The sequence below is a fragment of the Euphorbia lathyris genome, chromosome 7 (assembly GCF_963576675.1).
Source record: "Euphorbia lathyris chromosome 7, ddEupLath1.1, whole genome shotgun sequence".
In the NCBI taxonomy this organism is placed as follows: domain Eukaryota; kingdom Viridiplantae; phylum Streptophyta; class Magnoliopsida; order Malpighiales; family Euphorbiaceae; genus Euphorbia; species Euphorbia lathyris.
In genome coordinates this window covers 7075836-7093834 of record NC_088916.1, presented here as the reverse complement: position 1 = coordinate 7093834, position 17999 = coordinate 7075836, and the positions used below count along the sequence as shown (strand labels likewise).

Here is a 17999-nt window from a genome sequence, read left to right as displayed (position 1 = left end):
GTATCAATTTAAGTTACACATATAAAATAGCACCAATATAGGTTTAACGTTCAAAAAGGAATATCAATTTAGGCCTTTATAACAGATTATAAGGGGTGAAAATACCACTTTTGTGGAGTTAAAGGGCAAATAGGACATTCTATGAGTTGGAGGGGTAAATGAACAAGTTGATGGGATGAAAAATACCACTTTTATGAAGTTAATGGGGGTAAATAGGACATTCGATGAGTTGGGCAGTTAAAATGGCTAATTTGGACAAGTTGAGGGGGTGAAAAATATTACTTTTATGGAGTTAATAGGGTAAATAAGACATTCGATGAGTTGAGGAGTTAAAATAACCAATTTGGACAAGTTAAAGGGCTGGAGGAATATTAGGCCTACTAAAATATAAGGATAAAATCAGCATTAAAAGCAACATCTTTAGCCTCCACATACTTGTTATTGATTTCTTCAATTCTAATAATCATTTGAGCACACATACATTTCACTAATCAGAAAAGCATTGCGGTAAGGCAGAAAGCGACGATGATAGAAGAGCTATGTTGTACGAAAACTGGAAATGAAAGCGGATACCAAATTTAAAAAAAAAAAAAATAGGAACCCGTATCAGAAACGGAAAATAAACGGAAACAGAAATGGACACGAAACACGGAAATGCTATTGAATAAGAGTTTCCATTTTAATTTGTGTTGTGCTTAATTGAAGAGTTCGTAAAGATAGAGGATTTCATTGTTGATTTGTGTAGTTTGGAGGTGTTAATTGATTTTGACCTCATAGTTTTAGGGGCCAAATTCAAGATGAATTTTAGGTATCTATATCAACCTTAAACTCAACATTTTTCACTGAATTAAGGGTCAAAATGACCGATGAAGTTGCAAATAGGGGCACTTTTGTATAAATCGAAATTTAGATATCAAATTAGCACCGAATTTGGCAAAAGTTGGCAAATTAGCCTCAAAACAGTCAGTTTTAATATATAAAACTTTGTCGAATTTGGGCTCATTTATCAAGTTTTTCCAATTTTGAGACTGAATTGATACCTAAACTTCTACTTGAGCTAAACTGAACTGGCCTTCCAACTCCAAGGGCCATTTTGACCCTTAATTCATTTTAAATCACATAAATTCGAACACGGGTTTGTGTTAGAAATTGAAATGTGTAAAAAAATTCATGAATTATATACAAATTAAAGGTCTTTTTGGCATCTGAAGTTGAAGACACACGCAGTTTAATCCAAATTAAAGTTTAGGTATCAAGTTGGTCTTGAAATTGTCAATATTTAACAAATTAGTCCAAATTTGACAAATTTTTAAGTATTAAGATTAATTGTATTTGAGCTAATTTGCTAAATATTATTAACTTCAAGGTTGAGTTGATAACTAAACTTTGATTTCGCTCGTGAATGTTGGCAATGGTGAAATCCAATAGAGTTGTTATGTTCCATAAATTGGTTGTAGAAGTCCTTTCTTTACGCTTTCGCTTATCTTTCTTCTCAAAATTTTCCCTTCTTTTTACTAAACCATGGAGAGCCCGAGTAGTTTACCGGGCAAATGCACACCCCCCGGATTAGCCTTTTATATTCTACCCTGTTAAAGGACAATTAAAAGATTGTAAAACGAACCCGAAGGCATATTATTGAATGAAGGTTGTTGCACATAACTTCTTTGAAACCTTCAATGATGGAAGCCAGGAGAAATTCCACCAAGAGAAATGCGAGGACGCAACTTCACCGACTAGGCGAAAGTAGCATTTCGACATAAACTGAACATGTCTCCCAACTTCAGTGGCCAAATTAACCTTTAATTCAGTTATATACTAATAAGTAGGTCTGATGCGGATCTTGGAGATTCTTAAACCGGACAGAATATCAGAATAAAAAAAATCCAAAATTGAATTAAACTGTTGACTTTTTCTAAAACCGAATCGAATTGCATCATTACATCAAATACAATGCTGGAGATTTTCAAATTCTCAATCTTACTAAATAAGTTGGAGATTTTAAAACCGAACTAAATATCAGAATAAAAAGATTCAAAACCAAATTAAATTATTATTATTTTTAAATCGAAATAATCCACTAAAACCAGGGTAAATTACACCCGTAGCCACTGAACTTTACCCATTTAACATTATGATCACTGAACTTCAATTCTTAACAGTATGGTCATTGAACATTACACTTTTTAACACCGGTGGCTACTCAACGTCTCAAAACGATCGTTGGCAGCCTCAAAATAAAAAATTCGAAGAGTTAATGATATTCTAAGGAATTTTAATTCTCGAAAATTTTCGTTTTGAAACCATTTAGGTGTTTTTTGGTTAGGAGAGAGAGGGTGAATTTGTAGAGAGAGAGCTCCAAAAAATGCGATTTTGGAAAATAAAAAACATGGTTTCATAATAAATAGGGACAATTACAAAACTAGCACCTTTTAAGGGGCTAGTTTTCTTTTCTACCTCATTTTGAAAAACTCACCAAAACTAACACATTTCATTAACTAAATTCCAACCTTGCCCTCCTCTCTATCATTTTATAACGTTGTCTTTCCCCCCATTTTCCTCTTTTTTCTCGCGCCCCCGCTCTCGCTCTCTCTCTCTCTCTCTCTCTCTCTAAAGAACAAATCGATTTACAGACAACGAACAACAATCAATCCAACCCACAGTTTGTGCTTCAAGATTTTATACACAATCATGTAAGTCTTTCATTTATTTACAATATTTAAAGCTTCGTCATATTCATGGTTAAGATGTAGCATTTTGTTTCTCTAAAACCCAATGTATATTATTGCTATTGAATTTTCATGTTATTCATGTTCATGCGAATCCCTAAAAATAGAGACATTGTTGTAGGAAGATGCATTTCGTTTTGAACTTCACTCATCAGCGAACCGAAAAGGTCGATAGCCGTCGATATCTCATTCATAACGACAGACATATCGGCGTCGTTAGATGATGAATATCGACGTATATCGACGTATTTTTTTCATTCTAAATCATAATATTCAAACACAAAACACATAAAACATAGACAATAACAATATTTTTATATTAAAATAAAGAAAAAATACACAAAACGGGAAAAAACAGAAAAAAAACACAAAACACATACAGAAAACAGAAACAAACACACAAAACAATAAAAGTACATAAACATTAAAGACAAAAAATACATAAACTAAACATTCAGGTACTCAGGACCCAAAAGGGCATCAGCGTAGTCCATCTTGGACTTCTCCAACTGCCTTTTGAGGCGCCTAATTGTCCTCTTGAGCCGTCTGTTTTTTTCCATAACTGACTCCAGATGGTCAGCCATGGCCTCAACAGCGAAAGACATGGTGCGCGCCATGCCCCTCATGAATCGGACTATCTCGTCCGTGTCACCATCACGGAAGGATTCGCCGAACGTAGCTATTAAAGCTTCGAACTCAGGAAGAGGAGGAGGTGGTGGTGGTGGCGCTTCCATTACTGGATAAACTAGAGTGTTTGAGAGTTTTTTGAGAGTTTACTAGAATGAGTATACTATGAACAGACAAAGCGTCTATTTATAGGAGAAAGAACCGTATTGTTCATGGGGAATCTCAACAGACAAGTCTCGTATTTAATGCTTAGAGTGATATTCGAAGAAGAGTGAAAGTCAAAGTGATCATTACATGCATTTAACGCTCATTAACAGATCATTCTAGAAAAACGTCGTTTGATCTTCCGTCGAAAGCAGTCGATATATGATCACTATCGACAGCTATCACGAGAATGCATCGTAGATATATGTCAAATATCGGCGGAGTAGCCAGTCTTATGTGTAGATATGTGCCGATATGTGTCTATATTTAAGTTGTATCGACATATATCGACATGTGTCGACATATATCGACATATCTTATAGTTTGAAATGTGTATACCAATAATATATAATTTTCGTTAGCTTTCTTCGTTAAGTTACAAATAATATATAATTTACTTCGGTGTTTATGATAATGCAGAAATATGTCCACCCCGAATATTTGTCTATGTATGCTTTCGTGGGATGGAGAATGGAAAAAAGAGGGACCCATGGACACTATGATATACGTTGGTGGTCAATCGAAGGTGCTCCATTTTTCAACGCCAACTGATTATCAAACTTTGGGAGATAGAATTCACGTTTCCTTGAATGTTGATGCAACCTGTTTTGACATACAAATGGCAATGCACACAACATACGGTCCAAATAAACTTTTTGGAAGATTAGCACACATAGTGGATGACAGTGATATTGCTGGTTTCGTTGAGTTTTGTAGATGGAATAAACCCGATGTGATGCCATTATATGTGACTATGACTTCTCGAACAAGTGTTGCGAAAGTAAGGTGACCAATGATTACCAACAAACGTCTATCAACAATAACAATTTACATTAATAATTTACCAACAAAGGTTTACATTTCACAAAAGTTTACAATCCAAGCAAATTAGGCATTGTAATTAGATCATTCTGGTTGAACAATCGTTGGTTGAAGAGTTCCAAGCACACCCGCAACCGATAGAAACGTCCATCAGACCCGGAGAATCCATAATCCGTACATAATGGCCCTTTTTCAACATAATGCTGAGCAAACAAGCATAGGAAGACACCACAATCATTAGATTTGCGCAGCTGTTGTGGGCACCCGCGAGCCCTCTCCCACTTTATCAATCGATTACCGTTATCAGGCCTCCCACTTTTATTCCAATAATCGGCCTCTTCCATTGCTCTTGTCATAATACGAAACCGGGGTTCTAGCCATTTGTCTATTGATTCGTTGGATGCATTTGACTCCAGACTATCATAGAACTCCATCCTCATTTCTTCCACGTAGAACACCCCGAGTAACCAGTGTTCTCCTTTATAGTTGATGGGGATTAGCACATGTTTAACCTCATACCAAGGCCGAGTGTGAAACTGTTCCATCCCATTGATTCGTTGCACAAACAACTTGGCTTGTCCCCATTTTCCGGGTTTGTCATAATTCTTGGTCATATTTGCAAACTCCATAAATCCAAAGAAATTTGAGTCGATGGCAGTCCAATCCTGACTCTGATGGACGTTTTTTCCGTTCAATAACCACAAAAATACATTTACAAGCTGTAACACATGCAAAAATAAGTACAAACACATACAAAGTGAGCAATATAAACCAAAACATACAAAGTGAGCAATATCTTACTTGGCTGTCTATGTACTTTCCAGTTATCTCTGCCTCTTCAAACCACGATACAGTTTGTCCCCAATCGGTTCCACCTAACTGCCTCAGCTGATCACGGGGGGTACTCTTCTTCCAGTCGTCATAGGCCTGTAGGAGGTTTCCTTTTATACGATCGCGACCATCGTGTTGTTCCACGGGGTACTGATCATCATCATCATCAAAATGATATTTCATCCGAGGAACTCGTTAAACACCCAGCCACAAACACCCCACGGGAACTCGTTAACAAACTTGGAAATTCAGCAAGTTCCAACACCCAAGGAAGAGCTTTTTTTGCGGCAGTGTTATCCAACACACAGCCAATGGAAAAATACAACATGGCAAATGAAATTGCATCCTGATCAGATTCATTCTCCCAAACAGTTTGCAGCATAATTGTATCCACGTCTTTAAAGTTTGGTGTAGGGATGCCTAGAAAAGACTTATTCCTAAATCTATATGGCTTATTTATCGCACTGAACCTTTCGAGAAATGCTTCCATGTCTCCAAACCGTAACTCACTTAGGAGTCCAAACTCCCAATCCCCAAATCTTAACTCAACACCTCTAACTTTGAAGCAAAGCTCCCTGGGTTTGAGGTTTTCACGTATGATCTCCCTTGTTAAAATGGTATGACAGAGGACTCATGCAAATGCTGTATTGGTCATATCCAAATACTGACCGAAGCAACTCTTCCTAAATAGATTTACTTGGTTTGGTGTTAACACCTCCTTTATATGTTTTGCTGCTTCTAGGTTACACCTAACTGTGATGACGCTTTCCGTTCCAAATGCTTTTTTGTATTTATATCCAAATTTCTTCTTGGCTTTCTTCTTCGAAGGAGAGCCATGTTCATCTCTCTTCCTCTTGTCTACACGATCATGCTGAAAAAGGTTGTAGACATATCACCAGGGAACATACAATTAAGCTAATTATAACGTTGAGCTAGAGTGAGCTAGCGTATGCTAAAATAAGAGAGTTATCGGCAATAGATCGTCGTTATGAATGTTCTATCGGCAATAGATCGTCGATATGAATGTTCTATCGGCAATTAGCTCGATGATATGAACGTTCTATCGACCATTAGGCCATCTATGACTATGTATTATCTACAATTAGGTTATCGATGAACATACATATCGACGAATTTCAACCAAACCGAATGACTTTCTAACACCAGACGAACCCAGATAAACCCTAACACTAGAAGAAGTAAACGAAACGAAACGAAACGAAATATTCCTTGTCAAACACAACAAATGTACATACAATACAAGATAGAAATGCAAATGTAAAGTCAAGTTATTTACCCTCTTTTTCGTCCTTCCTTCTGAATTCGATTCGTTGTCTGAGCTTCGTGTTTTCTCCATGTCCACTCGAAGTAACAGAGATTCGCCGGATGAAATGTACAGAATCGGGCAATGAATCGCCGGAAAGTTAGAGAGAGGAATAGAGGGGTGTTAGGTTAGAGAGATGGAAGTTCGAATGTTGAAGAGCGGGAGCGGAGTGTTAGAGAGGAGGGCAAGGTTGGAATTTAGTTAATGAAATGTGTTAGTTTTGGTGAGTTTCTCAAAAGGAGTTAGAAAAGAAAACTAGCCCCTTAAAAGGTGCTAGTTTTGTAATTGTCCCTAATAAATATCGTTCTGAACAACTTTAATTCTTGAATATTTTCATTTTGAGGTCGTTACCGGTCATTTTGAAGAATTAGTTGAAGTTCAATGGCCACCAATGTTAAAAAGAATAAAATTCAGTATTCATACTGTTAAGAATTAGCATTTGTTTGGGAGTTTGGAGGTTAATGGAGGGGAGAGTTAAAGAAGGTAATGAAAAGGGAAGGGAAGTGATGGAATGGAAAGTTAACAATTAACCTTGTTTGAGAGTTTATAGGATGTAAATGAGGTTAAATGTTTAACCTTGTTTGAGAGTTTAAATATGGAGGGAAAGGAATGTTAAATTTACTCTGCAGAGACAAGAAATTTTAAAAAAGTTTACGATTACTCCCATTAACCCTCAATTTGGAGGTTAGAGTTTGGAGGTTAGAGGAAATAAACATTTAACCCTATTAACCTCCATTTACTCTCAAAAAATAGGGCTAATTACAAATCTAGCTCATTTGAAGGGGTCTATTAACATATTTGATCCACTTTGCTTTTATCTCACCAAATTAGACACTTTCATCCACTTTGGACAAGAATACCCTTATTTCAATTCACCTTCTTCCTCATACTCTCAATGTCTTCTTGGCCATCCCAAACTGACGAAAAGACGGTGGTTTATAGAGAGAAGAAATTATATTTCGTTCATCCTTTGAAAAATTAGTATCTGCGGAAAAGGATTAGGAAGGAAAGCTCAAAAAATCTAACAATTGAACTGCTACGATGTCGCATTTGTGACGAATTCGTCACAAAATGCGACAAGAGTTGTCGCATTTGTGACGAAATGCGACAACAATTGTCGCATTTCGTCACAAATGCGACAACTCTTGTCGCATTTGTGACTAGATGCGACAACTGTTGTCGCATTTGTGACGAAATGCGACAAATTTCGTCACAAATGCGACAACAATAGAGGAAATTGAGCCCAACCAGTTTTCTTCCTCTGTCAAAGAAGACCAACGCACATGGGATCATTCATACATAGATTCTGAAAGCCACACAGTTCCTTCCAACATGTCAAAACGAAAAATGGTTTCTGTTAGCTTCTTGTTTCACTGTATTTTCTAAGCAAGGTAAAAAACCATTAAAAAAAAGGGTAAAATAGTGCGTCAGACCCAGGGACAGCCATTACAGTAAAAATGATTCAAATTCAATCTATAACATGGTGTTGCTATTATATTCCTAAACTTGAACAAAGAAAAGAGCAAATGCCTTATATTCAATATTCTGCTGCATTAATCGCACCACAAATTTTTCAAATACCATGTAAATTATCAACAAAAGATACAGAAAATGCAGTCAAAGGAACATAATAAGAAGAAGATGAAAGATGAAGATGAAGATGAAGACGAAACAGCGGAAGACGAAGCAGTGAGGAAGACGAAGACGAAGCAGTGGAAGAGGAGGATGATCGATCAGAAACAACTAAGGGTCATTATGTCCAAAATCGGTGAAACTGTCTAATTTGGTAAAGTGGAAGCAAGGTGGGTTAAATATGTAAATTGGGTCATTTAGTTGGATCAGATTTGTAATTAGCCTCAAAAAATAACTCCCAAACAAGATTAACTCAATAGTTAACCTTCCATTACTCCCATTAACCTCCTCCCAAAACAAGGGCTTAATGTTCAAAGTTCAGTGGCCACAAAAATGGCCATGGGTATAATTTACCCACTAAAACCATAGATAAAAAAGAATTAAAATTTAAAACTTCATGTAGAATTCTGAATTCATCTTAAGCAACTTGTTTTGCACTAGATGTTTTTATAATTTCTCTGTTCGGCTCCCTAATATTATATCAAATTCTTACTATCTATCTGCAATAAAAAAGCTTTAAATATATAAATGCTTACAAATAACAAAAAGGTTATATTAAGAATTTAAAGATCTTTCTTCCGCCAACTCGGTCTCTCTATTTCTAAACATGAAGTTGAAGAAAAATGTCCTCTACTTGTGCATGAAGTTCACAAGAAGTACAAAGAATGAAGTTTCTTAGAGCATATTTATCTAATTTTACATAAATAAAACTGCAATAACAAGATAAATATCATGAATATCTTCACTTCTGCAAGACCCTTCTTCGTCTTACGAACCTAGAGACACGAGACTTTCGGTATAAGAAAATAAATCCAAATGATTAGTATTTATAGTTACAATCTCTTGGAGACTTTTTTCTTTAAAATCATATGAACACAATTTCCCATTTGAAGAAAGAAAAACCTTATCTCCTTCCTTTGAATACGCAATTCTCCCATCTACAAAACAGTAAAATGTTTCCTCAAAAAATTGTTGTCCTGTAACAAAACATAACCTAGTCCAAGTAAACGCAACTCCATCCTTCTTCCTCACATACATATCAACCTGCTCTTTCATAGTCAAATTCCAAAAGCTGACAGAAAGGCATCCTCCAAGGACATGCAAACGGCTAGGAATTCTTTCGGTTCGTTGAACTGCCTCATGTACTAAGGAAAATGTCTCTTTTTCAACATCAAATGCCACAATTATATATGGTTTACCATAGCATATAAAATGTAGAGCACCATCCACAAAGCAATCTCCATTGCCACCACGTTTAATACTATTATACCCAACGAAAGGAAAATCATGAATCCTTCTCCAACGACTAGACCTCAATTCAAAAATCCAAACCTGGGGAAAATCACATTGCTTTGATATAATTACTACAGCCTTGAAATCATCTGTAATTGAGTCATAACCCAAAGCAAAACTGAGATTGTGAGTTTGAATGTCCTTCACAGGGAAAGCCGGAAGTATCTTGTACTCTCTGGTGGATGGATTCCATAAAGAAAGTTTGTCTATCCACAAGAGAACCAAACCATTGCAACAAGAAAAGAACAAGTGGAATGACCTGGATGGAAATAATTTATCGAGCACCAACTCTTGTTGGAAGTCTTCATTGAAATCTAAAGCATGAATTGCCAGGCCATCATTATCCGTCGTCCTATGTTCTCCTAGGGCAATCAACTTGCGATGGATCCTATTTTCGGAAGATCTTTTAAAATGAGAATTGATGAAAGATTGGCTTTTGATGATGGCACAAAACGATTTACAAACACATCTAAAACGAAGAAGAGACTTCACTGGCAACCAAAGAAAAATTTCGCTGATCAATTCCGGCGGAAGATTAGCCATAGCTAGGCAGAGCAGTCACCTCAAATTGATGAGTTCTTGTTCAACTACAGAGATTCAAAAGCAATCAACTACAGATGAATGTCTGGTTTATTCTGTACAAATTCTCATGATATACATAGCAAAAACAATATATACAAAATCAATCCCTAAAATTATATATACTAACCAACACACGAAGATGAACTTGCGACTGTGCGTTCTTCCAATTACTAAATTATCTAATTAAAATTTAAACCCCAACTCTAACAAAATCGAACGAGTTTTATGAAAATTCTGTATCATCGACAACATATCGACAAAAGCAGTCACCTCAAATGGATGAGTTCTTGTTCGACTACAGAGATTCAAATGCAATCAACTACTACAGATGAATTTTTTGTTCGACAACATAGCAAAACCAAAACAGGAAGATAAACTCTAATTAAAATGTAAAACCCTAAATCTAACAAAATCGAACGGACTTGTTGCAATTTAGTGTGTAATGACCCAAAAGATTGAGAGAATAATTGATAAAATTATCGGAAAAAGGAAATAAATAGAGAGCTCTGCTTACCTATGTCGTCAGTCGTCACCGCATCTGCAACAAGGAGGAGACGGGGAGGGGAGTCTATTTCCTGAATATCTTTTGAAGGCTGTTGTGTTATCCAAGTATATATAGGGCATCATTTTCCTTATCAAAACTCAGTCGTTTTGGTGTGCAACGTAATCTAGTATATATATATATATTTGATAATAGGTTATTTATTTCTAGGGATAAAATGAAAAATACCATAATGTAGTTGTGAGTAGACATGTGCATGGGATTGAATCGGATCATAGAAAAGATTCTCTTCAAGTGAACCAGCCATTCTTTCGAACCTTTCAGAAGAGGAAAAAGATCTCATCTGTGCGCCTAAGTGCGAAAAGACAGTGCAAGCTTTGTTATGCCGAAACCTAAATGTTAAGTCAGCAACACTTTCTCCATGCCTATCAGTGATCTTTTTGCCCAAGGGGCGGATCATTGCTCGAGAAGTGAAAGATCAAAGGCGAGGTGGGAAATACACCCCTAATGTTTCGTCCTCCATGAATGTGGCACCGGCACCTGTCTTGTGGATTCCGACCAGGCCTAAGGGGCTTTTAGGTAAAAAACACTCAGTCCAAGCCCAGCTCAGCCTGTTATTAATTCAGATGGGTTGGGCTCGGGCTTAAATATCAAATCTCAAGCCTAACCGATATAAACCCACCTACAAATTCATACGCAATTTTTATTTAAATAAAATAAAATTTATACCTAAAAGTAAATATTTAATATATAAATTTATTAATTTATTGATTAATATTAATAGGCGGGCCATGCTGGGTTGGCCCATGCTATTTTTATCAATCCCAAGCCCCTAAAAAATATAGGTGGGCTTTAGCGAGCCTGTGACGGTTTGGACCTAAGTTCAATTTTCATTGTCCAAGCCCGACCCAAAAAACATGAGCCTGAGCAGGCCGGTACCCGAGCCCGTAGACAGATCTAGTTGTGAGCAATATGTTATTCTTTATTTTTAGGGATAAGGTGTACAAATACTCATAATATTTACCGTTATTAGCAATTTTACTCTTCACATTTAAAATGATGCAATTTTATCTATAATGTTAGCATCCAAAAGCAATTTTACCTCTAACATTGATAAGTTTGATCAATTTGAAAAATAATTTATCAAACTGTCTTATCGGTTAAGAATCTTGTCATCTACCATTCACATGTGTATCATTTTATCACTTATTAATAACAAATCACAAACATATGGTTATACGTGAAATATATTTTCTACGAGTTGGATCAAAAAATTCAAATACTTCGTCAAATTTATAAATATTAATCTACAATTTTATTATTAAATCACAAAAAAATATGAAATCTTTTTTTGGAATCAACTGATATGCAATTGGTGCAAAATAAAAAACCAAATATATGTGTTTTATAATAATGTATGAAATTGATCCAATTTGCCAACGTTAGAGATAAAATTGCCCTTGACTGCTAATATGGGTAAAATTGCATCATTTTAGACATTAAAGGTAAAATTGCATCATTTTAGACGTTAGAGGTAAAATTTCTCCTCACTATTAAAAACGTTAAGGGTATTTTTACACCTAGTTTCTATAAAGGTCTAATTTGTCCCATCAACTTGTTTTATAGAATTAATTTTAGGGTAAAGTACAAAAAAATAATGTTTGTGGTTTGTCATATTTACAAACAGAGGTCTGTGGTTTAAAAGTTTGTAAATAGAGATATGTGGTATATCTTTCTTTTAACAAAACAAAGTATTAGAAATTACACAGTTAATTTCTAATGACAATCGAGAACATTTTTATTTTTTATTGAATTATATTTACATATTAACAAAACGTGGACTCTAAAATCGAATTACAGCCGTGTAATTGAATTTAAATATCAATTTAGTTTATAAACTGTCAAATTAGTAAAAAACGTAAAATGTCCATCATATGATTTATGGTTTCGATTTAGGGAGTTGTGAGTTTTTTGTGGCGGTGTTTTGTTGATATGTAATAATATTTTTTTTAAAAATAAAAATGACATTGGTTGTTAGAACTTACAGTGTAATTTGAAATATTTTGTTTTGTAAATAAAATATACCACAAACTTTTATTTACAAACTTTTAAACTAAATGTTTATGTTTACAAATTAGACAAACCACAAGTATTGGTTTTATACTTTTCACTTAATTTTATTCCAGAAATGATGGTCGATCGCCTGATGTCAGGCAATCGACCATCTTTTCCAGAAAGCCACAAATTTGAACAAAACTTAGAAAATGATAGAAGAAATTGCAACTAAATATGAGATTTCATATATTCCTCATTTTATTATCATTGAAATGTGCCTCTAGGGTGTATACGAGCCTGATGAAGTGATTTTTCACTCGAAACACGTGTCAAAACTCCCTCAACATCCCTAAGAGCTCCAAATAATTTTTTTTCCTGTGCATTTCTCCACCAATCCAACCCAAATCAACTTCCCTGTCGATTTAAGTTTGTTGTATCCCTAGTAAACACTCCAAATTACCGCCTTTTACTTTCTCTCACTAAAATTATCTTTTCTAATGAGAAGTTTATCTCTCTCTCTCTAATTTCTGATATTTATCTTCAATGTCGGTTACCCCCTAAGCAAGGTCGGTCATCGGTCAACCTTGGTCAATTAAAGTCAAAAGTCTTCTAACTTTCCTGCCGTTCTTAGTTTTTTTTGTTAATAATAGGCGATCAACTGTATTATATAGGCGATCTCTTATGGGGAATAATTGATTGCCTATAATGCATGGGCGATTTCCCGTTTTCTTACTTCTCTTTGATTTTCTCTTGATTTCACTAAGTTTCAGTCACTTTTCACTCAATTTCACTTGAGTTTCACTTTTCTTTCTCTTTTCTTCACATTCTAAACAGTTTTAAATTTTTCATTTCAATTGCAAGGGAATTACTAATGCTTAGATAATGATGTGGTTGAATTCTGAGAGTCCATATGTCAACCTGCAACTGCACCGAAGCAAGGCCAAATGGGGGTCATTGTATAGCGAACTTGTTCCGATGCGTAAGTCAGTTTTTGAAAGGACTAGAGGTTGATCACAATCATTAAACAAAAGTTGTAGTGTAACCTTAATAAAATGAATGAACTTGTGTAACTTGAGCCGAGCTCATTGTGTTTATACTAATGTTGAATTATAGAAAACATTTATGGATTGTGGAGCGAGGTGGACCACATGTCTCCTATTGATAGGACAAAAGTATGCCTAGATATCGTTGTTTGATATCCCTCAAGCATATGGGGCCCGTGATTCTTGGGATAGAACGCGATTATGCAACGACTACATCCTTGATCGGGTCTAGTGAAACTTTGCAAATCAAGCTTCCTGATACGCAATCATATTGCTTTATTTTACTGAGGAGATGTCATGTACCCTCCATATTTGAGAGTTGGTTCGGATCTCTACGGCCCCACGTGGCAAAGTTATATTTGCTCGATATTAGGTTATATTAAAATTAATATTTTATTTTAGATAATTCTAATAAGCTTATTCAATTAGCAAGAATAGAGAAAATTTTATAAATAAAATAATAGGTTTGAGTCTCATATTCTTAAATTTAATTTTTTAATATCAATTTTTTTTTATTAAAATATTAATTTGGTATAATAAATGAAAAGTTATGTCAATTGAAAAACAAAAATGAGACTGAATTTTTTTTAATATAACTGTTGAAACATATTTCCACAATGATTTTGATTTGACAAAGTTATTTAAATTAGATTTAAATTCTTATGATAAAATATTCCAACACATTAAATTTAAATGCTTTGAATTATTTACTATTAATGTGTTTGTTCAATGTTGAGTATTTAAATTGATAAGAATTAAAAGTCATTAAAGACCAATGCCCAAAAGCCAACAAGAGAAGGTCAAAGCCCAAGTCAACAGATCCAAGTTATTTGAAGAATGCGGCCCAGCAGCAGGAAGAAGGATCTAGAAGGCATTCCTAACAACTTCATACCGAAGCTGCTGAGTCGAACGGATACAAGACATGTCAGCAGTTGACCTGAATAACTTCGAGACAAAGCTATTCCACTTTGGGAAAGATTCAGACGTCCCAGAAAACTGTTTAGAAGACTTTACCATAAGTAGAGAGACAATCTGACACTTACCGACCGGAAGTACCTGTCACATGAATCAGACAGAAAAAGCATCGTTCTCATTGCCCGAAGACACTGAGTACTGACGGGTGAAAGCGACAGCAAGCCATTTCCCTCCAACGGTTATTTTGAAATTAGAAATAACTTGTGTCTCAGATGTCACTATAAATAGGCCTCTCATTTGCTTCATTCGATGTAGATCTTCATGAAGTCGAAACGCTGACCAAATTACTACTTGAAGTTCTGTGCCAAAGAAAAGCAAAGAAATCTTACACTCACTCTTATTTTGTGTAAAAATCTAGATTGTAAAATCATCTAAAGTGTTCTTTGTATTTAGAACAAATCTTTATCATTTCTAAAGATTAGAAGGAGATACTGAGTTGCTCGGTTATAGCACTCAGTGATAGAAATAGTATTGGGTATAGGATATAGAGAAAGGTACTCAAGAGGCTTGTGCTCTACCTGAAAGAGCTCAGTAGTGGATTAAAGCTCGGAAGGATTCCGAGGACTGGACGTAGGCAGGAGGCCGAACCAAGATAAATCTACTGAGTAACATTTTCTAAACTCTTAACTCCTTATCTGATTGCTTTGAACTGTGCCTAGTAAAACGTTAATATATATATATATATATATATATATATATATATATATACTGAGTTGTGTGGCTTGAGTACTGAGTTCAGGAATAGACTTCAATGCTCTCTCGTGACTCAACGGTAGAAATAGTCTTAGTTATCAGTTAACTAAAGTTGCCTCTTATCTTACTCAGCACCACTGTGCTAAACGACTAAGTGAAAAGTCTTAGTACCAAAAAGAAAGTCATCTTAAAGAGAAAAATTTCTAAACAGTTCCTAACCCCCCTTGGAACTAATTCTCTCACTTTACATGGGGCCAACAAGTGGTATCAGAGCTCAGTAGCTCAATGCATAAGATAAAACTATCTTGAGCTGATCCTCATAATGGCTGCAAACAACACTCGTTTCCTTCCTGGAAATGAAACAACTCAAATACTACCTGGGGTTTATCTATCACTAAGCCTCCCCTGTTCTTTGGGTCAAACTATACCTTTTGGAAGAACATGATGAAAAATTTTATTCAGGCAACAAACATGAGTGCATGGCTAGCAATAGTCCAAGGCCCATTTGTTCTCTATAAAACTATTGACAATGTAAAAGTTGTCAAGAAAAAGACAAAGTGGACTGAGGATGACCTCAAAAAATTGCAAACCACGCCTCGGCTATAAATATGCTTCACTGTGCTCTAGATACTGCAGAGTACAATAAGATTTCAGGTTGTGACTCAGCAGAAGAAATCTGGAAGAAGCTAGAGGTCACCTACGAGGGAACCAGTAAGGTCAAAAAATCAAAGGTGAATCAGCAGATAAGGCTGTATGAGCTGTTCGAAATGGACAAAGGTGAAGGCATCTCTAAGATGAACTCAAGATTCACCAACATAATCAACGAGCTCAAGAGACTTGGCAAGAACTTCTCTGAAGAGGAGCAATTTAAGAAAATATTAAGAAGCCTCCCCAAGAGCTAGAAAGCAAAGGAAACTGTCATTGAGAAAGCTCAAGGCCTGACCACCTACAAGTATGATGAGCTCATTGGATCTCTACTGACTCATGAGATCTCAATGAAGAATTTCAAGGTCAAGGAAAAGTCTGAGGATAAGAAGCAAAAGTCTCTTGTCATGAAAGCAGACTGTACTGACGACAGCTCGCTAGATGATGAAGAAATGACCATGTTCACCAGAAAGATGAAGAGGTTATTCCGGAAGAATGAGAAATATGGCAAGAACCATTCTAGAAGTATGACAAGTACAAAGCTAAGCATAACAACATCAAAGGTAGAAAGAAGAGCTCAAAGCTAATCACCTACTTTGACTGTCATCAGCCTAGCCATATCAAGTCAAACTTCCCTATGTTGGTCCCATGTAACGTGACAAGATTAGTTCCAAGAGGGGGGGGGGGGGGGGTTTAGGAACTATTATAAAAATTTCACGTAAAGATTGACTTCTTTTAGAGTTAAGACTTTTACTTAGTCTTTTAGCACAGTGATGCTGAGTAAGATTAGAGGCAAGTTTAGTTAACTAGTAACTAGAAATGCTTCTATTGTTGAGTCAGGAGATAGCACATAAGTCTATTCCTGAACTCAGTGCTCAGGTCACACAACTCAGTATATAGATTTTACGTTTTACTAGGAACAGTACAAAGCAAGTATATAAGGAGTAAGAGTTAGAAAGTGTTACTCAGCAGATTTATCCTGGTTCGGCCTCCTACCTATGTCCAGTCTCCGGAATCCTTCCGAGCTTTTGAATCCACTACTGAGCTCTTTCAGGTAGAGCACAAACCTCTTACAATAGCTAGTGAGTATACAAAGTACCTTCCTCTATATCCTATACTCAATACTATTCTACCATTGAGTGCTATAACCGAGCAACTCAGTATCTCTTTCTATTCTCTAGAAATGATAAATGTTTTGTTCTAAGTACAAAGAACACTTTAGATGATTAACAATCTAGGCTTTTACATAAGAATATGAATGAGTGTAAGATTTCTTTGCTTTGCTTTGGCACAGAACTTCGAGTTGCTATTTGGTCAGCGTCTCGACTTGGTGAAGATCTGCATCGAATGAACCATTTGAGAGGCCTATTTATAGTGACATCTGAGGCTCCAGGTATTTCGAATTTCGAAATAACCGTTGGAGGGAAACTGCTTGCTGTCTCTTTCACTTGGTCAGTACTCAGTGTCTTCGGCCAATAAGAACGTTGCATCTTCTGTCTGATTCAGTTGCCAGGTACTTCTGGTCGGTAGGCGTCAGATTGTCCGTCTACTTATGGCAAATTCTTCCAGACAGCTTCCTGCGACGTTTGAATCTTTCCCAAAGTGGAATAGCTTTGTCTCAAAGTTGTTAAGGTCAACTGCTGACCTGTCTTCTATCCGTTCGACTCAGCAGCTTCGGCATGGAGCAATTGAGAATGCCTTCTCGATTCTTCTTGCTGCTAGGCCACGTTTCTTCCTGTTGGGCTGTATGGCTTGAATCTGTTGACTTGGGCTTTGACCTTCTCTTGTGGGATTTTGGGCCTTGATCTTTTAATGTCTTTAAACTCTTAGAGATTTTAATTACTCAACATTGAACAATACATTAGTATTAAATAAATCAAAGCATTTAAATTTAATATGTTGGAATATTTTATCATGGAAATTTAAATCTAATTTAAATAATTTTGTCAAATCAAAATCATTGTGGAAATGTGTTTCAACACTTCATACCGAAGCTGCTGAGTCGAACGGATACAAGACAGGTCAGCAGTTGACCTGAACAACTT

At 35.9% G+C, this 17999-nt stretch overlaps 1 protein-coding gene across 1 annotated transcript; it reads right to left on the bottom strand.

Annotated features, from left to right (window-relative positions):
• Nucleotides 1–8698: 8698 nt before the first annotated feature.
• Nucleotides 8699–10617, bottom strand: LOC136234896 (F-box protein CPR1-like). Its single transcript, XM_066024399.1, has 2 exons — nucleotides 10556–10617; nucleotides 8699–10046 (listed from the first exon to the last, which is right to left on the bottom strand). Exon 2 carries the CDS (start codon nucleotides 10000–10002, stop codon nucleotides 8935–8937), a length of 1068 nt encoding a protein of 355 aa, XP_065880471.1. The 5' UTR covers nucleotides 10003–10046; nucleotides 10556–10617; the 3' UTR covers nucleotides 8699–8934.
• Between the last annotated feature and the right edge of the window lie 7382 nt (nucleotides 10618–17999).

Excerpts from the sequence above, each read along its gene's own strand:
- LOC136234896 (XM_066024399.1), bottom strand. The coding sequence starts at position 10,002 with ATGGCTAATCTTCCGCCGGAATTGATCAGCGAAATTTTTCTTTGGTTG.